The sequence below is a fragment of the Candoia aspera genome, chromosome 1 (genome assembly GCF_035149785.1).
Source record: "Candoia aspera isolate rCanAsp1 chromosome 1, rCanAsp1.hap2, whole genome shotgun sequence".
Taxonomy (NCBI): domain Eukaryota; kingdom Metazoa; phylum Chordata; class Lepidosauria; order Squamata; family Boidae; genus Candoia; species Candoia aspera.
Genome location: NC_086153.1, coordinates 124,087,811 through 124,112,817, shown reverse-complemented (window position 1 = coordinate 124,112,817; position 25,007 = coordinate 124,087,811). Strand labels below are relative to the sequence as shown.

Genomic DNA, 25,007 nt, shown 5'->3' with positions numbered 1-25,007 from the left:
AACACAGCTCCCTGCATGTCCTGTGTATTAGTTGTGATCTTGTGGGTGCTTGTGGGGCAGAAAATAAGGTTAAGTAGATGAAGTTGATTCTATTAACAATAATGACCACTTTAGAAATGATCAGATAAGGAACATCTTTTTTTTTCATACTACCCAGTGTATTGTCCAGAGATACTTTTAATACTAAGATTATTTTAAAACTCTATTAGTCTATTTATATCAGATATTATCAACAATCTGTATGTTGACCCATTTATATTAAATATTATCTAGTTGCAGTATTCAGTATGTTTGAATCCGAGGCATATTACTGGAATGGAAGCAGCTACACTTCCAAAGTGATTCAAACTAAGTGATTATTTAAGGAAAATCTATGACAACTCTGAGTACTGATGTACTGATGAGTAAGATGGTTAGTTATATCCATATGTGCATCACAGCATGCACTGCTTCTGGTATGGGCTATTAAGGCGAAAATCTCATCTTAAGTTTTACTACCCCAGTGATTTTCCCCGAAGGACAACAGAACAAAACAACGTAAAGGAGATATTGCTAAGAGTGCTCTTGAAATTATGTAGTTTAAGTAGTTAAAACTATTAAATATGGCAGCAACAATCCCTGTAGCTTAAAAACTATTATGTGATAGAATACCACCATAACCATTTAACTGACACAGTATAAGGAGACACAAATCAAGTGTAAAGAGAACAATGTAATCCAAGGCCTACAGTAACAAAAATGTTGAGTGACCCATTCATTTCAGCCAATTTCTCAATGCATAATCATATCTCATAAATAATATTATGTTCTGAGTGCATTATTTAGCCTGTCACCTTTTTTGTAATATCGTTCTGCAGTGGCATTGAACTAGAAATAAATGACATTTGATTTCTATAAGATGTCACATTTGTATAAAGCTGCAAAATAGACTTAATAGATACATCCATCTGGACAGATTTCTTCAGTTTTCTTGTCAATGAAGGTAGTATTTAGGCCTCCATAATTGTCTATGGACTGTTGGTTATTTGGGGGATTTTTTAAAATAGAAGTCTGCATTTACATAGTCACTATTGTTTTCTGTTGTTTTAAAATGAAAATACAATTTCAAGAATGAGAACAGGAGATTGGGATGTATCATACAATTATTTGATCTGTGTTTCTCATAGTTTTCTTTTCAGAATAATTCTGTATAAACTGCCTGAGCCTTTCCACTTATCCAGAGTTCTTATGTCCAACCACTTGTGTCTCCTTTATTATTAAAATAAATGAAGAAGGAGCTTAGTATTTAGATAAAATGCAACTATTTTATATCATTGAGTAAATACATTTTATCTTGTTCCCATGTCATATTTCTTAATGAAAATGGCATAAGTATATCTTGCAAGCATAGTAAGAATACACCTTCATGCCCTCTGATCATGTTTTGCCTTATTGCACCTGAAACAGGATCTTACCTTATTTTTGACCAGCAGGGAACAGTGATCAATGACATGCTTCATATATACCTTGTTTAGAACAAAACTTTTTAAAAGGCTCTAGAACTGCTCAGAGGAACTCCTTAGGTTACATGCATCTGTTGGGCTAATATCAAGTGACATAAAATAAATCCATAAGTAAATTTATTTTGGCAACTTGCCCATGTCTTTGGTGTGAGACAATACCACCCTATGCGTAGATAGATGTATAGTGCCTTGTGATAGAGGCACTTCTGCTTTTCTTATAGGGATCTGGGGAGCATGCAGTCACTTGTTTTTCATATTCAAAATGTTACTCATGATGCCTCTGCTGGCTCGTTCATTGGTGTGGGGTAGCATAGCATGCTACAGAACTGCTTCACCAGAGCATCCCATCTACTTGTGAATCAGAATGCAGTTGTTGAATGGCAAAGTAGAAATGCAAGGCAGTAGTGCTGTGCAGTGCTTCAGACTGGATTCAGAAGAGATGCTTCAGAACAAGAGAGAGCATGAACAAAGCACCTGCCTATGAAGACAGATACAGTTTCTTTAATATGTCTCAGGTGCTGTGTTCACATTCCTGGGCATTCTAAAGCATCTCTTCTGAATTAAATCTAAAACATAGCACATCTCTCTGAAGAGGTACTTGGCCATCATTTCTGACAAGAAATGGATAAGAGGAGTCGCACACCTACCAGGCACCAAAGGTAGCATCTGAAGGGAAGTAGAGGCTAGCAAATGTTCAGTGTTTGCATGCATGTGCAAGTATCCCTTCCAGGCTTAGGAGTTAAATTATCTAGAACAAGGATATCATTTTCACCAATAAATACAAAATAAACATTAAACTTACAGTACAAAAAGTCCTGTTGTTCTCAATTGCAAATGTAAACATAAAATTAGCAAGTTACACAAAGAGGAGAAACTCTCTGGGGCCAATAAGGCAAATGGATTTCCTTTCTATTTTGTGTCTGTTGCAATAGTTGATGGACAGTGGCAAGAGTGGAGCACTTGGAGCCAGTGCTCAGTGACCTGCTCCAATGGCACGCAGCAGAGAAGTCGACAGTGCACAGCAGCAGCTCATGGAGGCTCTGAGTGCAGAGGTCCATGGGCAGAAAGCAGGGAATGTTACAATGCTGAATGTACAGGTAAGTTACATTCTCTCAGTCTCTTCTTATGGGGTTGCATGGAAAAAGACTTCAGTTTGTGGAAAGACTGGGTATTAATCTTAACAGTCTGTGATGTCATATAGTGTGAGAAATATTGTTGGGTCCAAGACTATCCAGTGTGCTTTCCAGCAATTTCTAAGCTGTAATCTAGGCATTTGAACTCAGGTCTTCTGCTCCAATAGTCTAATATGCCATTCTTACCATCCTTGGCTTAAATAGCTGCTTCATGTTTAATACATATGTTTTTTTTCTTCTTCTGCTCATTTGTATTCAGTTTAGAGTACCTTTGGGGGAGAAATAATAAACATAAAGAGCAGTGTTAAAAAAATGGAAGGGGGAGCAGTGAGTTATGGGGACTGAATTTAAGAATGTTTCAACAAGACCCATCAGAATGAAATGCTTCATTTTGATTAGATTCCATCTTCTGATATCAACTATGCATCCGCTGCAAAACCTTGTGGACACAGATATCCTGGTACAGTTATCCATGTTCAGATAATACCTTGTATTGATTACTCTAATGAAAGGGTAAAGATGCAATCCAGGGATGACTAATGTACCACTCCCAAGCACTGATTATGCTGGCTGACCCTGCTAAGAGTTGGAACTCAACCTCCAAAGGACAGCTGAAATACACTGAAAACTATTCAGCAGACTCCACTGGTGCCAAATATACAATAACATTGCTTACTGGGGCCAAGTGCTCAAAACACCTATCATCAAAGTTAAAGTAGTTGTACTGGTTGTTGGTCTTCTTCTGGGCACACTTGCAAAACTCTGGCCTTCTTGACCTCTAAAACCCTAAGTGGCTTATTATGACAAATTTATAGCAGGGAGCAGTAACCAGCTGGCCTTGGCTGACTGTGAAGAAAGCTCAGCAGAGTCTGACTTGATTAGGTTGTGAATGGAAGACCACCAGAAAAAATCTCTAGGACTGTAGCCGAGGGTGAGAATTTGAAAAAAATCCAAGAGGAATACAGTGGCAAACCACCTACATATTGTTCCCAGGGAAACAACATGGATATCTCCTTGTTGTCACCAGAAATCAGGTTGAACTTAAGAGAGATTTCACTCTTTCCCTTTTCCCATAAGCTGCATCCTTTTTGTTGTTGTTTCTTTACAGTTTAATGCTGCTTATAGCAGCATCAAAATCAACATCTTCTGTGTGCGATAAAGAGTCTTCTTTAAGAGAACATTTAGGAAGTAATTCTGTTACTGCTCCCTGGGTAACTGAAGGCTACACTTATATACCTATGGGACAGGCTTCTTTTTTTAATCAGAGTATGAGGAAACAAAAGGTACGTTTAGGCAACCATTGTTTTCCCCATTCAGTCATAACTATCCCAGAAGGAATGTGGCTGAAGTTCCTGCCAGCAACTTTAACTTGTTAAAGGAAACAGGGATCACCTTTTAATTACAGTATATTACTGAAGGAATGGCTCACTATTTCAAACTTCAGAAACTCTAAAGGCCTTTTCTGGAAGGCCTCATGAATATAGGATAGGGTAGGGAATGTCTATTAATCCTGCAGACTGGCACGTTTTAATTGTTCTTTTAAAGAGTTGTTGCATAATAAGCCAAGGATATGTTAAATCTATTTTGAAAATTACTGTGATTTAAGAAGTTCAACACTTGCATTTTACTGAATATTTCCAATATTTTCTAAATAAATTTTCTTCTGCTAATTCTAGCAACTGGGATAGTTAAGATTTCTCTGTTTATTTTGTTTCCTGTATACAATATATTCCCCCCTTAGTTGTTGTTGTTGTTTTAACTCAATTGCCTCAAACACTTCATATCCTCCATACAGTTTACATGCAATCTACCTTTTTTAATTAACTCATTTGCATTCTGAACAACTTCATGTAGCTTCAGTTCTGTATCTTTTGTTTTAAAGCTGCAACAAGTCTTATGCCTGTTAAGGTAATACAATTCCCTTTTGATTGTGTATTTTCTTCTTTGGTTGAGATGAAAAACATTCAATTCCAAAAGGCCCTTGCTGAAACATTGATTATACCAAGTGCAGTAGATAAAGAATTCTTGTCTAAAATAGTTAATTTCAGACATTTTGTAGCAGTACATTTATATTTCACTAGCTACCACCCAGAGCCCCTCTTCTGGGGTGAGATGGGTGGTAGCAAAATTTGAAAAATAAAATAAAATAAATTAAATAAACTTGCCATCTCTCTCTCTCTCTCTCTCTCTGCCTCTTCCCCACCAACAACACTTTCTCTGTTGTTTTTCACTTTTATTTTTTTTTTCACTTTCAGAATTGTACATATACCTCACCCAAGTCTCCTTGCTACAGATTTAACCTCAGCACAAAGCTAGGCTTCCAGAATCTCACCTGCAAGAAGAGGAAGCATATTACTAGTTGCTACTCTGATACTTTTATTTGTAGTAAATCCTCCTGTTTAGATTTTAGGATTGTCTGTTTATTAAAGGAAGTAAAGAAAGACCAGCCTGTTTGGAGCTGAGGGAATTAAACACATTTGGATCATTCCATAATATGTAGAGAGGAGAGAAAAGGATTTGAGGAATGCAATATATGAAATCAGCAAAGGAGAGGAAAGCTTGCTAGCTCTCTCCTTTTCTTCTACTGTCTTCACTTATTTATGTGTTTTTGGCAAGTCTGAGATTATTTTTTCTTACAAGCACTAGGAGGTGGATCAGTACAAAAGACTGGGTAGAGGAGATACCTGAAGGGTACAACTATTGCTTTCACAGGCTTGTTTCTTTCATCTTCTAGTCTAAGTTAGAAATGTATTCAAGTCAGCTCTTATTAGCTTGTCAGGTTGTGATCACACTTAAAACTAAAGATGGGCAGAGCAGCAAAGGCAAGAATAGCAGCTTCCTTTCAAGCCTGCTTTCTAGTTATCTCTACCAGGGACAGAGATGGTCAATTTGGATCTGTATGAGTTAATGCAAGTTCATGAAATGGATGCATCTCATTTCTGCAAGAATCTGCATTTTTTTTAAGAACTAGATAAGAACTTACATTTAAATCATACATACACACAAATCTATTATAGCCCTAAGGTCAGATACATTCAAAATATATAATAGTAACAATCTTGTTGTTTATTCATTCAGTTGCTTCCGACTCTTCGTGACTTCATGGACCAGCCCACGCCAGAGCTTCCTGACGGTCGTCAACATCCCCAGCTCCCCCAGGGACGAGTCCGTCACCTCTAGAATATCATCCATCCACCTTGCCCTTGGTCGGCCCCTCTTCCTTTTGCCCTCCACTCTCCCTAGCATCAGCACCTTCTCCAGGGTGTCCTGTCTTCTCATTGTGTGGCCAAAGTATTTCAGTTTTGCCTTTAATATCATTCCCTCAAGTGAGCAGTCTGGCTTGATTTCCTGGAGGATGGACTGGTTTGATCTTCTTGCAGTCCAAGGCACTCTCAGAATTTTCCTCCAACACCACAGTTCAAAAGCATCTATCTTCCTTCTCTCAGCCTTCCTTATGGTCCAGCTCTCACAGCCATATGTTACTACGGGGAACACCATTGCTTTAACTATGTGGACCTTTGTTGTCAGTGTGATGTCTCTGCTCTTAACTATTTTATCGAGATTTGTCATTGCTCTTCTTCCAAGGATTAAGCGTCTTTGTATTTCCTGACTGCAGTCAGCATCTACAGTAATCTTCGCACCTAGAAATACAAAGTCTTTCCCTGCTTCTACATTTTCTCCCTCTATTTGCCAGTTATCAATCAAGCTGGTTGCCATAATCTTGGTTTTTTTGAGGTTTAGCTGCAAGCCAGCTTTTGCACTTTCTTCTTTCACCTGCATCATAAGGCTCCTCAGTTCCTCTTCACTTTCAACTATCAAAGTGGTATCATCTGCATATCTGAGATTGTTAATGTTTCTTCCAGCGATTTTAACCCCAGCTTTGGATTCCTCAAGCCTAGCATGTCGCATGATGTGTTCTGCGTACAAGTTGAATAGGTAGGGTGAGAATATACAGCCCTGCCATACTCCTTTCCCAATCTTAAACCAGTCTGTTGTTCCGTGGTCTGTTCTTACTGTTGCTACTTGGTCGTAATACAGATTCTTCAGGAGGCATACAAGATGACTGGGTATCCCCATACCGCTAAGAACTTGCCACAATTTGTTATGGTCCACACAGTCAAAGGCTTTAGAATAGTCAATAAAACAGAAATAGATGTTTTTCTGAAACTCCCTGGCTTTTTCCATTATCCAGCGGATATTGGCAATTTGGTCCCTAGTTCCTCTGCCTTTTCTAAACCCAGCTTGTACATCTGGCAATTCTCGCTCCATGAATTGCTGAAGTCTACCTTGCAGGATCTTTAGCATTACCTTACTGGCATGTGAAATGAGTGCCACTGTTTGATAGTTTGAACATTCTTTAGTGTTTCCCTTTTTTGGTATGGGGATATAAGTTGATTTTTTCCATCTGATGGCCATTCCTGTGTTTTCCAAATTTGCTGGCATATAGCATGCATTACCTTGACAGCATCATCTTGCAAGATTTTGAACAGTTCAGCTGGGATGCCATCGTCTCCTGCTGCCTTGTTATTAGCAATGCTTCTTAAGGCCCATTCAACCTCACTCTTCAGGATGTCTGGCTCTAGCTCACTGACCACACCATCAAAGCTATCCCCGATATTGTTATCCTTTCTATACAGGTCTTCTGTATATTCTTGCCACCTTTTCTTGATCTCTTCTTCTTCTGTTAGGTCCTTGCCATCTTTGTTTTTGATCATACCCATTTTGGCCTGGAATTTACCTCCAATGTTTCTAATTTTCTGGAAGAGGTCTCTTGTCCTTCCTATTCTTTTGTCTTCTTCCACTTCTGCGCATTGCTTGTTTAGTAACAATCTTACATTTATATATACAGTATATATATAAAAAAAAAACCCAACCCAATTAGTATGATACTATCTAAAATTATATAAAAATACTAAAATAAATCAATATAAAATACTATGTTAAGAAATTCTAAACCTGTGTAATGGTGTGGTGTATTGTGCAGATGGTAACACAAAACTGGAAACTAGAAATCACACTCCCTGCCTGGAAATGTCTTCAATATTGGATATATAAGAATCTGTCTAGAGTCCTTTTATAGAGAACAGCATAATAACATATGGCTTGAGGTTTCTATTGAGCCGTTACCACATGGACATAACCGAAGGGCAGTGCGTCCAGCCTGGCTAAGGTGAAAGCTTTATGAAATTTCAGAATTGTAATGGATGATAAATAAGCTGGAACGAATCCTTTTGGAAGTAAATGACAAATATTGGGGTGTAGCACCTTACTTAAATTTGTTTGGAGATCTATATCCCAGATTCGTTGTTTAAGGGTGGTTCTAGCATTCTCAAATCCTAATGAGCACAGACTTTCCATAGAGAAGCCCAGCAATTGAATTTTTATCTAAGGCCTATTTTAGCCACGATGATTTAAGCGATGATAATTTATAATTATCCCTAAATCCTAATGGGGCTAAACCTATAGGAAACAGAATTAACTTTAACCAGAAGGTAAGAAGAAGGAACCATGCTCTGGCATCCAATGAAATTATACCTATTTCTGCCTGTAGGATGGCATTTTTGATACTTTTTGGTACCATCAATATGGCTCTAATGAACTTATTCTGAATGGTTTCAGTAATATTAAGCTTTGCAAGGGAGCACATTTGAGACCCATAGAGAAGCTGAGGGACTGAAACCTTCAACTGACAGATCCATTTATTATAATGCCAGCAGTGGATGACAGTGGGGTTTTAGCTGGTTGACATGCCTGAATCAGGCATATCTGAAAAATTGGGTTGCTTCAATCTTCCCATTGTTCATCAACAAGACATCTTGGCAAAAATTGCTGGTAATACCTGTCCTTCCATCTGGGTACCATGGTGGCAATCACTGCAGCAGCACCTCCCCTTCCCCATATAAATAATATTTTTCTCTGCCAGCAATGGCAGGCAGAGGGCAGCATGACACCGTCTTAACTTGTCCCCCATCAACTTCCAAGGATAAAGACTGCACTCCTAAATGCTAAATAGTACCTTTAGTCTTGCTTCAGTTGCTTTTTGGTGAGTTTAATGTGCTACTGATTTACTATTTTTATTTTATTTTATTATTTTTTTATTTTATTTATCAATTAATGGCAACTATGATGGGCACTATTCAGAAACGAAGGGAAGGGTAGAAATGTATGAAAGCTGCCTCCTAGTGATACTGAAAGGGAAATCCAGCATAAATTTCCCAAGAATATGATACATTCCGCAGATAGCTTTTTACCTGAAAGCCATAATTCTTCCAAGGATTAAACAACGTTTATTACTGAAACATTTTTTTCTAATGGACGAATTTCTTGGGTGACATTTGAAAGGTTAAAATGATGAAGATTGTTCTGCGATCTGAAGCAAAAGTGGCAAATGAGAATCCTTTCTCTATTATGATTAGATTCTAAAGATTCTTTCCTAGACTTTTTGATTTGATTTGATGATATTAATGAAATATAGATGAATATAGAGAAAAGAAATTGTTGCATTATACTGCAACAGTAGAATAGCTGTTTAAGTGAAAACTGATAGCTATTTAAAATATTATTATATTTATACTTCCAATCATGCTGTGAAAATGAGGGTGGCATCAATATATGTTTACAGTGCAATCCAATGCATGCCTATTTAGAAGTAAGTTCTACTGAATCCAGTGGGATGTGCTCCCAGTTACTGTGTTTGTGTTTTCAACTGTAGCTCACCTCTCTTTGCTTTTACAGTCATGGTACACAGTATGGACAACACAATATATACTGAATTCAGGTTTATTTAACTACTACATTCAGGCAAACTGCTCTCTCTTGCTCATCCACTGAATTGAAATATATGCTTAACTTTAGCTAGCTTATGCCCATTCTGGAGTATTTTCTCAACTAACTTTGTTCTGTCCTTTTTAAATTGCTGTTTTACCCATTTGGATGGGCCTCTTTGTGGTAGACACTCTTTTGGTATCCTAACTATTATATTTTTCTCCTCAGCTAATGGTCAATGGAATCACTGGGGCCACTGGAGTGGGTGTTCCAAGTCATGTGACGGTGGCTGGGAGAAGAGAATAAGGATATGCCAAGGTGCAGCTACTACTGGGCAACAGTGTGAAGGAAGTGGAGATGAGGTTAGACGGTGTAGTGAACAGCGATGCCCAGGTAAGTAGCAGGTATGTCTAGAATGTGGTTCAGCATGGCTTTCAGGCTTAACGCAATCATGTCTAGGGTTTAAAATTAGGAATGAGAGAACAGTTAATCTCAAAGTCCTAAAACAATTAACAGACTATATTTGTAAATTGCCATCAGGTAAATGCTTGACCATTATTTATTTTGCTTTGAAGAAAAATGGACAGATTTTTCTGAAGAGGCAGATGGTGGTGGTGGTTGTGGGGATCATGGTAGGGGTTGATGATAATGATGCAACTATTTAGTTTGGTAATTGGTTCCAAATAATGCTCAAAGTTACTCCTACTCATTAACCAAATGTATCCTAGTAATCCACAAATTATTTCAGTTTGATTCAGATGACATTTTAATACTTGATGTAAGTATTAAAAGTAGTTGGAATTACAGTGATACGAATAATTGGTTTTCAAAAGGCAAAATCCTTGGGCACCCAGAACTGTGAATTTTTACAACCAAGTTTGAATGCTGACCATCAGATTTGTATTTTCAGGTACAGAACTCAGAGACTGTTGGTAAATTTTGCTCTTGAATTTATATAGTATTAAGTAGAAGCAACAAAAAGTCCAAACATTTCGGAGCTTTCACTTGGGATTAGAAACATTTCAGTGTGAAAGCCAATCACACAACAGGTTTTGGAGAACGTAGGGAACTGCCATATGGGATTCTGCTACTCTGACTGAGAGCACCTCTTCAGGATCTAAATCAGACAGATTTTTCCAATCACCTATCTCATCCTCCTCTTAGTTAATGCTGGAATCCAGATTTGACCTTCTGGCAGACCAAACAAATGCTCTGTAGCACATCCTTTTCATTGCAAATTAAATAATGAAAACTATGGAAGAAAATCCTAATAAAAAGTAAAACTGTTTCATCAAATTACACTGAAATCTCATTGTTTTAATAGAACTTAAATACATGCTGCTTATCAGAATCCTATGCGTAACTACTGAGGACTAAGGCCATTCAATGCAATTTACTTTTAGGGAAGTTTGTGTAGGATTGCAGTCTATATCTTTGATTGAAATAAACTGTGTAAATGTACTTAACCTGAGTACAGTCTGTTCTCTGTACTCCAAGGTAATTATGGAATTTTTCCCTTGGCAAACAGAGGAAGGACAAATGTTGACTCAATCATCTGAAATAATTAATTGGACAAAATTAATTGATGGTATCTTTCTATTCCTCTTGGGGTTTTTGACATATAGCAAATTAGTTCAGTTACATAATTGTTATGTATTTTAGCTTGATATTTTAAATGCTATGCTTTCATTTTTATGTATATATAGTATCTTCATTAAATACATATATTTCATTACCATGACAATAGACAGCCAACCCACCCCCCCTTCAATTATAAGAACACAAATATGACAGCAAATTAACAAAGAAGATGCCAGGGTGGATGACTTAGTATGTAATTTCAAGACATTTGTGATATCTAAGCTAATTTCACTGGGAATGATTTTTTTTTTTCCCAAGGCAAACATGGAACCAGGACTACATAGAGCCTTGTTCTCTATTCCTGCTTCTAGATGCATGTCTATGGCTACATTTTACTCAGCATCACCACCCAAATTGGCTGGATCCATCATGGAAGAGAGGAGTAGACTCATTCTGATGCAGTACTGGCTGCTCCTGGAATGGCAAAAGAATGGTTGTCAATCCCTACAGTAAATTATCAGCAAACTGTGGAGTCCTTGGTGCTCTCTGAGCCTTGTTGTTTTCTTGCAGATATTTCATTGCCAGACTAGACAACATCTTCAGTGCGGAAAGGGAGTGGGCCTTGCTCTCTGTTTATATGCCGTGGTTTGTCCAGCTTGTGTTGGTCGAGGTGTTGTTCTCTCCTTGAGAGTTCCTTGATTGGGCTGTTGTTTGCTGCTTGGTTGATTGGCTGAGTTAATAGTTCCTTGATTAGGGTATATTGTGCTGTTTGATTGTTCATCTGGTGTTAATCCTAGTGTTAGTCTTTGCATATCTGGGTGTTGATTGCTGATGAGGAGGTGTTCTGGTCTTTTGGCTATGTGTCTTTTGGCAGACACATAGAAGTATACAACATTTACATACCATTCAAAAAAAAAAAAGCCAAAAGACCAGAACACCTCCCCCCTTTCCACACTGAAGATGTTGTCTAGTCTGGCAATGAAACGTCTGCAAGAAAACAACAAGGCTCAGAGAGCACCAAGGACTCCACAGTTCAACCCTGAGCTACAAATATTCACTTCGATTGGTATCAGAGAACTATCATCCTCCGCTCCTCATTTCTATGTTGCTCTTCTTTGCTCTACCTCACTGCCAGTAGTTGGTGGCAAGGAGAAAGCATGCTGAAGAATGCTGGGAATCCTTTTCCTTAGCTCAGGTACAAATACTGGGGTAGGCTGCAGCTTCATTGTGTTTCCCAGCCCCCAGGCTAGGAATAGACCACTTCTATTCACAAATCAATCTCTAACTCAGAGATAGGCAATCTATGCCCTTCAGATATTTTAGGCTACAATCTCTAACTAACCTGACTACTGGTTGGGAATTATAAGAATCATACTCCAAAACATGTGGGAGGCCTTGGATTGCCTTTTCTTGCCTAGGTAATAAATAATGGCACACTTGAATGGTAAGTGGATACTACAAAATATCCAGAATAGGATGGATCCTAAAAAGTAAATTTTTTGGATTTGTCAGTCAGGCACTCCAGCAGATCTCTTTTGATTGTGACATAGCTGTGACACAGAGAAGAGTCAGTGCCCCTTATAATAGCTCCAGTTCCGTGTAGTTAATACTTGTTCCTTATCTGCTTGCCATGGTTCTTCCCAGGCATAGGAGATTGCTTAGTATGAGACAGCTGGCCTTGAATGAGAATGTTGGCAAACCCAAATACCCATAAGGCTATCTAAACCAATGTAACAAATAAACATTTGACCATGTTTGGATCACTCCCCATGGGGAAAAGGTAAGTTTCTATCATGGGATAAGACTGTTCCATAGTTTAGTCAATGGTAGTTCTTGGAGGATATTCTGTGAAGAGCAAGTGAAAACTTGCAGAAAGAGCAAAGAGTTAGCAATGCTATATGGGAGATGTATTCCCTAAGCCTGGAGCTTTAGAACAGGGGCACACATACTTTTTCTGGGAGCAATCATCTTCTGGATTGGAGAAGGAACCTGAATCCCACCCCCAATGGCTTGAGCAAGAACATAAGCTAAATTTGAATTAATTTTAATTGTATATAAGTGCATTTATTAAAATGAGTAAATATTTTTTACCCTGTATTATTTTCCTATATTGTTCCATCAAAAAATATTATTTGAAAGCTATTTTGAGGGGTGTGGGTGCTGCATCCAAAGCCTAGGTTGATGTGGATTTTTCATCCTTTTTTTGATGATTGGCTTCCTTGCTGGTTTATGTGTTGGCTGTTAAGATCAGTTTTCTTTCTGGTCCTGGGACTCAGTCCAGTTCAGGAAATACTGCATGCCCAGGAACCCAGTGTTCCTGCAAAGCATCTCTCATGCTTTAGTTCTTGCTCACTTTGTTCTTAGAGGATGAATTCTCAGGATGTCCTGTGCCCTAGGTCTTCAGCCAGCTTTATAACATTGAAAACACACTCGCTCACTTTTGCCCTAATGCTAGCTACAAGAAGCATAATAGAAAAAGGATGACAAGGTCAAAGCATGCAACTCTTGATTAAGAACAAGACAGCATGTAGACAGACTTCCCTGAGCAATGTGCTCCAGGAATATTTCCCACTGGTGATGCATATCCCTTGGAGGCCAAGTAGGTTCTTTGCAATGCTGACAGCTTCTGGTGCTCCATGCATACAGCATGCAAGCTGAAAGTATTTATGAGTTTTTGGAACAGAGGTTAGGTGAATGTAGGTGGGGACTGCAGTGTGTCCCCTATTTGGACGGTATTGCTCTCTAGTGTTTCAAGAGAAAGATCTTACAGCAATAAAAGTTCAGAGAAGCCACAATATAATGCATGAGAAAGCTTAGGTTGAAAGGCACCCTGAAGACAGTTGTGTCAGTTTTGCTTTGTAGCGTCTGTCTACCCCTCCCTCCTCTTGACTCCCTCTTTGCTCTTTCCTGGAACACCTGATTATTGGAGTGGAATTTGGTATGGGGTGTATAGCTTTGGAAGTGACAAGGCAAAGTACTTGTAAGGGTTCTATTGTCCTCAAATTCTTACTTATGTTCTGGGAAGAGTCTATTTTATACCAAGTGCTCCATTTGGGAGAAATGTGCAGTGAAGCTCCCCTCTCCAAGTGTGTGTTCACAGTATGAACCCAAGGAGATCTAGTCCTTTTCTCTGCCCTATAATGCTACCTGCAACTCTATGATTATATAATTAGCTATATACTAGTGGCAATGTGTTGTGAATGCTGAATTGCGTGTATTTTTAATGAACACTGAATTTCAAATATCAGTAATCTGATATATAGCCTACTATATCTACTTATGGTGCATGTCATGACTGGAATAGGGCAATAAGGTATGTAAAATTCACTCCCTGGAGGCCAGAGGGAAGCCCCCAAATTCAGAAAATTAAATCAAACATTGGATTTCCTCTCCTACCTCTCTGCCAGACTTGGAGGTTGGAAGTCTCTGTGGTCAGGACTCCCTGATCAAAAAAAGTTGTGGGCAGACAGTGATAAATAGATCTTTGTAGCTTTGAGGCATTCTCCCCATGCTAAGTAATTTAAGATTACCTCAGTGACTGCTCTAAATTTATTCCTTCCTGGAATAAGTCACTCAATAAAGTATTATTTCTTCCTGCTTTTGCCCTATAATTCAGCAACTGACAAAGGCATTCCAACCAAACAGTAGAATTCCTTTTCCTGTAGTTTATCCATTTTCCTGAAAGCCCAATTTTTGTCAATGTACTCTTTGCTCCAGAAGTAGACACATTATAGAGATGCTGGAATACATCTGCCTTTATCTCTAGCTAGCATGGCCCCCTGCAAAGAAAGTTGGGAAGAATAAAGGTCCAGCACTATTCTAGATTGAATATAGTCATTTTAGCTCATAGTTATTTTGTGTATAATACTTGACAGAGTATTGCATCAGAGTGTAAAGAATGTCTCAGATCAAGTGTGACTCTTGATTACATGGACAAAGCCCTATTATTTTCTTGGCAACCCTAATGAAATGCTTTACCCTGGCTTTCTTTGGGGATTAAACAAAAATAATAATCTAACCTGTATTTCTGGGATTTCCTAGTGATCTCTTATCCAAGCACTAATCAGGACTGATCCTCCATATGTTTTCTTCAACATAACCCAAGTTTGCTCGGTGTCATTGCCTATTGATAGGCAGTCTGTTAATCAATGGCCTTCCTGTTTTATTTTAGTGAAGCACTGTTCTTCACATTTTGTGCAGAAAGTTCCTTTCAGTGTCTCATTACCCCTAGTTTAAAAAAATAGATGACTGTTAAGGTTTATTTAGTGATATATTAACTCCAGCCCCAAATTCAAGTAAAAGCACAATTCTCCTATAGTCAGGTATGATGTTGTTAGTACAGCAGCTCCTGTGATCTTACAGACTAGCAACATTTGAAATGAACATAAATTAAGGATCTAGCTGCCTTAGAGATGTACATTTGTTAGGGATTGTGGCCAGCAATGTATGATTTATAATTATCATATAGTTAAATCAGTTTGATCTTACAAGAAATGTTGTCATACTTAACAGTTTTGTACACAAGACCAATAACATATAATCATTGCTATTTTGGTAGCTGGTGAAGGAGAATAATCTAAGATTACACAATGCCAATTCAGAGGATTCTTCCAGGCATAAAAGCCCAGATGAAAACATGAATGTTTGGCATGCAAAATGGCTGTTCTTTCTATGTATTGCCAGGGACAGCAGTGACTGCGTATCCCCAGGATAGATGCTCTAGCAGAGCTATGCCCTTGCATTGAATTAAGAAATGGGCCCTGGAGTCAGCTAAACAATTGCTCAAATTAATTTGATGGAATTGTTTGTCACAAGGTAGAACAGTTCCTTCTGTGTGCAAAGGGGAAAAACTGAAAATGGATAATCTGTCTGTTGTAAGGTTAAACTGGATAAGACTTGGAAAATCCTTCTTTCTTTGACATCTCCTTTTTTCCTTCCCAAGCAGCAAGCCTAATATGGCTAATATTATTGCACAACTTGGCTAACACTTTTATACAAAAACAAATCCAATGACAAATGTAATATGGCAATATGAAAAATAAAAAATGCTACTCCTACCTAGAAGCAAATTTTGTTTATTTATTATTCCTGGTCAGCTTCTTTCAAATAAGTTCCAAAGCAGTTTATACATTCTAAATAATTTAAAAGATTTAAATGTGTTGTTCATTAATAAATACAAAATATCAGACAGCATGTCAAACAGCAAGTGGATGATAAAATACAAGCCATATTTTAGACCCAAGACTGCTGGCACTGTAATCCATTTGAAGAAATCATTGAAAAAAAGACAAATCCAATTTATCATCAGTAGAAGGTAAGCCTAGCAAAAATACAATAATGATAAAGGCTACCAACAGAGATTACCACATCACCAAAACTCCTCATGTAAAGTCTGCTGTCTCATTGCCAGTTAATATACAGACAGGAAAAGGGTAGGATGCTTAATGTGCCAAAGCATTGGCCTCTGGTAATAAGTATGGCTTTTCTAGCCCAGCACAGCAGACATTCCTAAGGTGTGGCAGACTTCCTTCCACTTGAAAATGGGATGGGAGTACTAGTCTCAGCCATTGTCTAGGTATAAAGGTCTACCTGAGAGTCTGCATATTTTCCCAATGACAGCAAGAAAGTCAGAGACAGATACAGGACACCATCCATCAGCCCACTGGTATATTCAACCAAGAGTAATAGTTTAATAAGGCCCTGTGAAATTTTAGGATGAACTCTTAGCAGGCACTTCATTCTTTTTGCCTTCAGCCTGTGTTCCCTCAGCCACCTTCCAGTTCATTAGATCTGTCATAGCTACTCAAGGCTTTCTCCACTACTACTCCCTGTACTTCAAAGGCATCTCTGTTGGTTTGGTTTACTGAATTTACAGCTAAATATGTGGAAATAATATCTAGCTAAAACAGCCATTTAAAAGATCGCAAACAAGTAATTTTGTGTATCATTCTATTTCCTTTCCTTTTCTTATGGGTAACATGCTTATGCAATAATTAGAAAAACTGATGGCTTTCTATATAAGTATTCTTACAAAATAATGAGTATCATCTGGTGTTATTTGACTGCTAGACATTTCTGTTCAGAGAAAGAGAGAGAGAAACAGAGATTGCAATATACACATATGGTAATACCAATAATTGTGGTATAAAACAGGAGTACTTGATAGTACATATTTTATTTATTGGTTAGATTTATATTTTACCTTTCCTTCAGGAGCTCAAGGCAACATATATCCGTAACATTCTTTCTTGCAGGCTTTCCCTACAGCAACAATCCTGGGAGGCAGGTTGGGTTAAGAAAGTGACTGGCCCTAAGTTACCCAGTGTGGTTCCCTGGTGAAGGATAGACTTGCATCTAGGTCTTTTTTATTCTAGTCCACCACCTTAACCACTACACCACACTGGCCTAATATGTAGAAGGTACGGCTCAGATCAAGCTATAGATCCATGGTGGAATCTTGGTGGATAGCTTGGATTCCATTCTCATTGTGGCTGTACACAGCTGGATAAAATGAACAATGTACTTTTAAAAGAGACTTTTTTGTCCATAGTGCTTCTTACAATATGGAACGAAGTCCGTTTCCTCTTTTTGTTTCTTTCAGTGGCACATTAGTGTGGTTTTGTGATGGTAGATGTTGCAATGTATTTGTTTGGCTCATTTAGTGGACTTATTTGGCCACCCATCTTAACCAACTTCACTTTCAATCTGCTGTTGAAAGCAAAGCCGAGCTCAGCTCACTGTTAGAACTGTGTTTTGCATGTTGAAGCCTCCAGATTCAAGCCCTGGTATTTCCAGTTAAAAAAGAGGAGATAAGAAAGATCTCTGCAGGAACCCTCAGAGTTTCTACTGGTGAGAGAAGCTAATATTAAGCTAAGCAGACAAATGCAGCATGTTGGGATAAAGCAGTTTCCTATTGTTGCACTTACTTCTGTGGCAGTGTACAGCTTTATCCCTTTATTTTAAATAGCTTTTGAAAAGCTGTTTATGAAGCCTGATTATGCATACAGATAACTGCATATATTCATTACTAAGGTTTTTTTGTTTTTTTTTAATAAAAGCAACATAGATCAAAATTGTAAAAGATCAGTCCTAGCACTTTCAACCTGGAAAAATATTTTAACATTTAATGAACTATGTGCAGTCATGCTCACACCCTACATTCAGGATAAGAAGAAGCACCATGTGTGAATCCCAGATGAAAATACAGATATTTCCCCCAGCGCTTCAGAACAATCCTTCTTTTTTAGCAGTTAGGATGAGGTGAAAACAGCTCCCATTCTTAAATGTTTGCCATTAAGATGTATTCTTGCTCTTTTGGCACTGTCAGCTTTCTTGACATTATTTGAAAGAGCTTTGACTGAAGTAAATTTAGCAACCTATTTCATGCACTTCATATTAGCTTCACTGAAACTTCTGCAGGGATATTTTGTCATCTGTTAAGGTGCTCATTTCTTGCTGCCAGAGAACCTCTCATTTCCACCAGATGTGTTGGCAATCTCAGGGCAAAAAAACCAGGGTAGCGTCCTATAAAAATGTTCACGTAGTGAATTAGTGAAGCTGTAACAGTGGTAAGAATGCACAGCTCTGTGTGATGTATTTACAGGCACAAATGTAAATCATGCTTAAATATGCCAAATGAGTTACAATATAAATATATTAAGAGAGTCTTATCGCACCTGAATGACTTTCTGTTGTTGTTGTTTTTTTAGGTAATGGCAGGTATATTCAACCTTTGGGGAATGTGTTCAGTTTGTAATTTTGAAAGCATGTTGTTGTTGCTCTTACAAAATGTTTGCAATTGGGAAGCTGCCCATTTATAAAACGGCTGCAGTGGGGGATGTGGCTAGTCACAAAGCACCAATATACAGAATGTTCTTGGTCATACTGTCTAACCTCTCCCCAAAATGCTTCTTACTATACCTGCTTACTTTTGCCTTACTTTGCAACAGATCAGCATAATACTTCTAAACAAAGCTCCAGGCTACTCATCTATTAAATAATAATAATAATAATTCTAAGGAGTGCCTGGGCCCAGTTGGGGCCCAGAAGCATTCCTGGAAGTAAAAATGATGCTGGAAGCAAATGCATTGTTTGGAAACTTTGCAGTTTCTTATTTTTGTCAAAAAAGAACTATTTTGTCAAAATATTTTTCAGAAAACAATTGCTTAAATATAAAATTCAGGTGGATCAAGGAGTGTGGTAATTAGTCAACCAAGAGTTATGGCATAAGCTTTCATGTTACTTCATCAGATAGATAAATATACTATTTTTTTAAAAAAATGTTTAAATAGATTTAAAGAATGCCCAACTCTAACCAGATCTTGGCCTTGACATAACAATAAAGCCGGAACAATAAATTAAAAAGTGTATGTTTCCAGAAAAAAAAAACATACATAATAAAACAAAATCATACAAGACAAAATCTTACAGGGGCTTACCAACCACCATGTCCCAAGGCCTGGGAGAAGGCTTTTCAGTGCCTTCTGGAGTATCATCAGGGTGGAAGCCATACAGGTTTCTGGGGAAATACTATTCCAGAGGGCAGGCACCACATCAGATTACCTCACCCGCTGGTTTCATGTAGATGTTTCTCAGGAGGAGTGAGGCTGGGTGAATTCAACCTCTTCCCCACCTCATCAATACTGACTGAAACTGAGCACAGAGAAAAGAGAAGAATTACCATAATATTGTGACCCCCTCTCCCAGATCCTGCAGCCAAATGAGAAAGATCCCATTACTGACAGTGTCAAAATTGGCTAAGAGATCAAGGATGAATATACCACCCCTGGCTCTACCAAAGGTCATTGACAAGCATGACCAGTGCTGTCTCAGTACTATATTTGTGCCTGAAACGTGACTGGAAAGGGTCCAGATAATCCATTTCCTCCAGGGTCCTTTGGAGGTATTGCCCATCTACCTCTTCAACAACCTTCCCTCTTAGAGACTGGATAAAAATTGTCCAGGATTGTTGAGTCCAGCAATGGCTTTTTAAGGAGGGCATGTACTGGCACTTCTTTCAGAGCTAAAGGAACCACCCCCTTTCTGAAAGAAGCTGATACCACTGCAGGTCACCTCTTAAAGCAGCTTTAATTACCCAGGAGAGGCCTGGATACAATAAACAGGTAGCTGAGTTCACAGTCTGAAGGAACCTGTCCACTTCATCAGGAGTTACAGACTCAAACCCAACACAGGCAAACCCACGCAAGACCATGCACCAAGCACCCCAAGAGGACTTGCCCAGTTGGAGTCCAACTCTCAGCAAATCTGAATGATTTTATCTGCCAGATCACTAGAATATTCTTCCAGCAGCCCAGTAGATGTTCCTCTGACTCATCCCTACCCAGCAAGGAATGAGTCATCCTGATCAGGGCCACTGGACAGCTATCTGCAGATCCAATAAATGTAGAGAAATACACCATTTTGCCACCATTATCACCACAGTATAACCCCAAATATGGGCTCTTACTCATGTTTGGTGAAACTTTCTCTTCTTCCAGTAATGCTCCAGGCATCTCCTCTTTTGCTTCATCTCCTCATAAAACTGTATCCCAGGATCAGCACACAAGGCTGCATAGAGGCAATAGAATCCAAGGCTTCAGCCATAGCCCATTCCAGGCTGTGACCAAGGCCTTGACTGAACTACCCACCAGATCCTCAGGGAAAATCCCAAGTTTCATCTTGAACCCTACAGGGTCCATACAGTAAGTTGCCTGGGACAGGCCAATTTAATCTTGCCTGTTTTCCAGTGAGCCAAAAGACAATCAGAGAGTGATTTGACCATGGTGATGTAATAATGATGATGTTCTCTGCTGTAAGATCACAAAATGCAATAAATACCCAGAACAGAAAAACAGAACAGAATATCCAAGGCAAACCACTGTATATTCCTTTCAGTTTGGATGCTTATACCATACAGGTACAGTGGTCCTCACTTAACAATCACAATTGGGACCAGAATTTCAGTCACTAAGTGATGTGGTCGTTAAGTGAATCCAACCAATTTTATGACCATTTTGTGACAGTTGTTAAGTGAATCACATAGTCATTAAGCAAACCACGTGGTCATTAAGGAAATCACGTGGTCACATGACCGTGGGACACTGCAACATTTGTAAATGCGAATCAGTTGCCAAGCACCTGAATCGTGATCACGTGACCGCAGGGCTGCTGCAGTGGTCATAAGTGTGAGGACTGGGCGTAAGTCAGGTTTTTTAGTGTTGTTTTAAGTCTGAACTGTCACTAAACAAATGATGATTAAGCGAGGACTACCTGTATTCCCTAGGGGAAGAACCAGGTTTTCAGGCTCTCAGAGAAGGCCAGAAGAATCAAGGCCATCTATGAAAGCCTTTATAAGTGATAACCAGCCCTTTGCATTGTACCTGGACATTTATAGGGAGCTGTGCAACTTGCAAAATGGTGCAATTACATGGTGTTATACTTGTCAAGTCCATAATTCATGTTCCATGTTTTTAAACTGCAGCACCTTATGAAATATGTCCTGAGGATTATTTGATATCAATGGTTTGGAAAAGAACACCCGCAGGGGATCTGGCATTCAATCGATGTCCTCTTAATGCTACAGGTATTGTTTTGTTTTAAATCAAATCTGTATTATTACAAATCAGAAAAGTTCTTTCCCCCTGTATATTTTATATGACTAACCTTTAAACTAAAATTTTCCAATCCTAAATAATGTGTACATTATTTTTAAAAATCTGTATATTTCACACTTAGCCTCCATGTAATAAGGAATTATGATCTGTTCTTTATCTAGTTTGCTGGAAATAATGGCATGCTCGCGTGTTCAGTGTAAAATATTTTATTCTGATCAAGTATTGCAGAGATCCGATTCCTAAGACAATGCTAATGCCTTCTGTTATAAAGTAATACTTGTGTGCATATTCTCAACAAGAATACACAATTATGCTGAACAGACTTCTTTTGTTGATTTTGACTTGTGCTTCCATTGCACTTTTCTCCCCCCTCCCCCGTTCCCCTTTCTCCTTGCTCCTTATGATTCACAGGTACCACTAGCAGGCGCTGCTCTCTCAGTCTTCAAGGAGTGGCCTTCTGGGAACAGCCGAGCTTTGCTAGATGCATATCAAATGAGTACAAACACTTGCAGCATTCAGTAGGTGCAAAGCCAGCTTTAGTACTTGCTCTATTTATTCACTGCTAAACAACAATATTAAGGGGATAAACTATTTGTTCTTCTGTCAGATCGTCTGATGTAAAAGAAAAAGAAATATTGCTGGAGGTGGGGGAACATGCATGCCATTTGTTTTCCTCCTGCTTTATTTTATTCATTTCTATCTATTTTTTTACTCTCCGCAGAGTTCATGTAATTGTTAAAACGATGCATGGTTCCTGGGCTTTCAGTTCTTTCTCTTTTAAAATGTTTACAGGCACTGGATGGTGACAAACTTCTTTGGGTTTAGTGGGAATCCTGATTGTGGATATATTTGATTTCCTGAAGCTATAGAACATTTTATAACTCATTCAACACTTTAATGGTATGCCCATAAATCAGTGGCACTGATACATTTTTCTCAGCTCTACTTCATCTGAGAACAAGCACAACGGCATAAATTTAGCACATGAGATAACCAAAGAGAAATGACGGAAGCTCAATTGCTTTTGAAAAGTGAATCAAAGGTCTTCCCTTCTTTCTTTTCCAGATAATATAAACATATGCAAGTTCATTTCCCCCCATTCGAAATATTGTTTAGACTTGCAATGATTTCATTATTATTTTTTTATGCATAGAGTTTATAGGCTGCTCCAGTCAACAGATTCTGAGTGGCGTACAACTCCTCAGATTCGCTATTGGGATTAAAACAATCGTAATAGTGCTTATTAAGGCAAAAACATCCTGCCCGAGGCTCTCATAGTTTTTCATTCTCCAAATGCATTTCCTCCCTGTTTTTCCCTTTTTACCTCCATAAATGCTACTGTATATCACTTTTGTCTCTATATAATATATGCTGTACTGTGAGTTCATAGCTTTGTATAAATGCGTATTAAGCAGATACCAGTTAGAAATGCTACTCCCGCTGCTGCCCTGCTTCTCCTCCTCCGTAGCCAGGGAAACAACAGGCACACACCTGGCTGGGATCATCAAAGCAGCCCTGCTGTTCTTCCTCACCGCTGCCCAATCAGAGGGAGTATGACCTGAGGAGAAGGAATAGCACCCTTCCTTCTGAGCAGCTGCCACTGATTGAGCTCATACTGTACCTAACAACTGGTCTTGAATACAACAATCTTATGTTTTGAGTTTTCTCTCTTCATTTTATCTTGGGGGGTGGAGGGTGGGGGGTGGATGAAAACAAAAGTATAATACAAGTAGTCCTCATTTAGCAACTGCCTCATTTAGCTACCAGTTGCAATCACAACAGTGATGAAAAAGTAACTTTGCAACAAGTCTTTGCATTTACAACCTTCACAGGTCTGTAAAGCAAAGGAAAGCTGAAGTGATGTCGTAAGTCCAGTTGCAGTTTCACTTATACACTGCTTTGCTTAATGACTGAGTTGCTGGTCCCAGTTGTGGTCACTAAATGAGTACAACCTGTATCAATTCTTCTAAATCATCTTAAAACGTTATTTAAATTCACAGAATTGTATACAAATATAATACACTAATTTACTATTTTAAAAAATAGAAATTAAAATCTGAAAATACATTAAAATATAAACAATGTAATCAATGATAGAGAAACTTCAATTACCAACTTGCCAGAAATCCTTTCCTATGCTGTATATATAAAGGATCAGTTGACATATGTGCATAATCCACTGTGAAAAGTCAGATATAGATTTGTCATTCTAATGTTGCTTAACAATTCTCTTGGCTCCCCCTTTCCAACCTGATTCATACAACATATAACTTTTGGAGTGTTTATATTTTCCATATGTAGGAATATAGCCTAAAAGAATATGTACATCCTCAGTGGGCAGTCATTGTTGTCTTGAAACAACAAAATATTGATTCATTTGTCTTAAAAACATTACTTGATATTCTATTTCTGCATTTCAGATTCCATTGATTCCATTGTTTGCTATAAATAAGAGCATGCAGGGGCAATTAAAGAATTGTAGGTGATGTGTGAGAACTCACACAGAAAATATACATGAAGATGAAATATATAAAGCCAGATGATCCATTAAGTATATCTGCCTGCTCCTTCCACAAAACCTTTAATTCTGTTGGTCATTTGACCATATTCAAGTGTCTTTGGCCAAGAAATTACTGATTTCATAGGCAACATGCTCAGATAAGCTTTTTCTAAGAAGGAAATGAGGAACATATTCATCAGTCTTGTGTCAGTTCAATAATTGAATCATCTACATGAGATGAACTGAGAATAAGAACTCCAGCTGGCATCAAGCACTAGGAATAGCACTCAAAATATTTATACTTTTCTGTTCCTATTTGGTCATGCAGAAAGAATCACAGGATGATTGTGGTGTGAATCTCTCTTTGTGTGCATATACACATGCACACACACACAAACATACATATCCATACACATGCATGCTGAAATCACATCTTTAGATACAGGTTTTATTTGCATCTCCTGACAGCAACTCTGACAAAGATTTTTTTTTTTCTTTTTTGTCTTGTAAGACAAGGACACAAATCTTATTAGGTGTTTGAGAAATGATTTTGCCATCGTAAACTAGTCTATAGTGAGTGGGAACATACTATCCTTGATTCCTCCCTTCCCATCAGCATTACAATCCTGTTCTCTTGAACTATAGTTCCTGTTACATCCAAATGAGGGGGGAATGGCCATTTAAAATTATTATTTGATCTGGATGTAAGAGAATGCTTATTCTGACAAAATTAAATCTCAGTTCCCTATGTCAGACTTGACAGAGAATTATGATTTAAGGACAAGACTGTAATGTCAACCCCTAGCATATGATAGCAGGAATCCATTTGTGGGAGTACACATGGGCCTATGGCACACACTCCCAGCTTAACGACTAGTCATTTATTAAACTGCAACAGTCACAGTTGAACTCA

General features: G+C 38.3%; 1 protein-coding gene across 1 annotated transcript in view; it reads left to right on the top strand.

Moving 5' to 3' along the window:
• Nucleotides 1–25,007, top strand: part of ADGRB3 (adhesion G protein-coupled receptor B3) — a 503,112-nt gene that overhangs the window by 169,998 nt on the left and 308,107 nt on the right. The window contains exons 6-9 of the mRNA XM_063313173.1: nucleotides 2,435–2,599; nucleotides 9,629–9,793; nucleotides 21,462–21,563; nucleotides 22,006–22,112. Coding sequence (XP_063169243.1) covers nucleotides 2,435–2,599; nucleotides 9,629–9,793; nucleotides 21,462–21,563; nucleotides 22,006–22,112 — 539 coding nt within the window. The remainder of the gene's footprint in view (nucleotides 1–2,434; nucleotides 2,600–9,628; nucleotides 9,794–21,461; nucleotides 21,564–22,005; nucleotides 22,113–25,007) is intronic.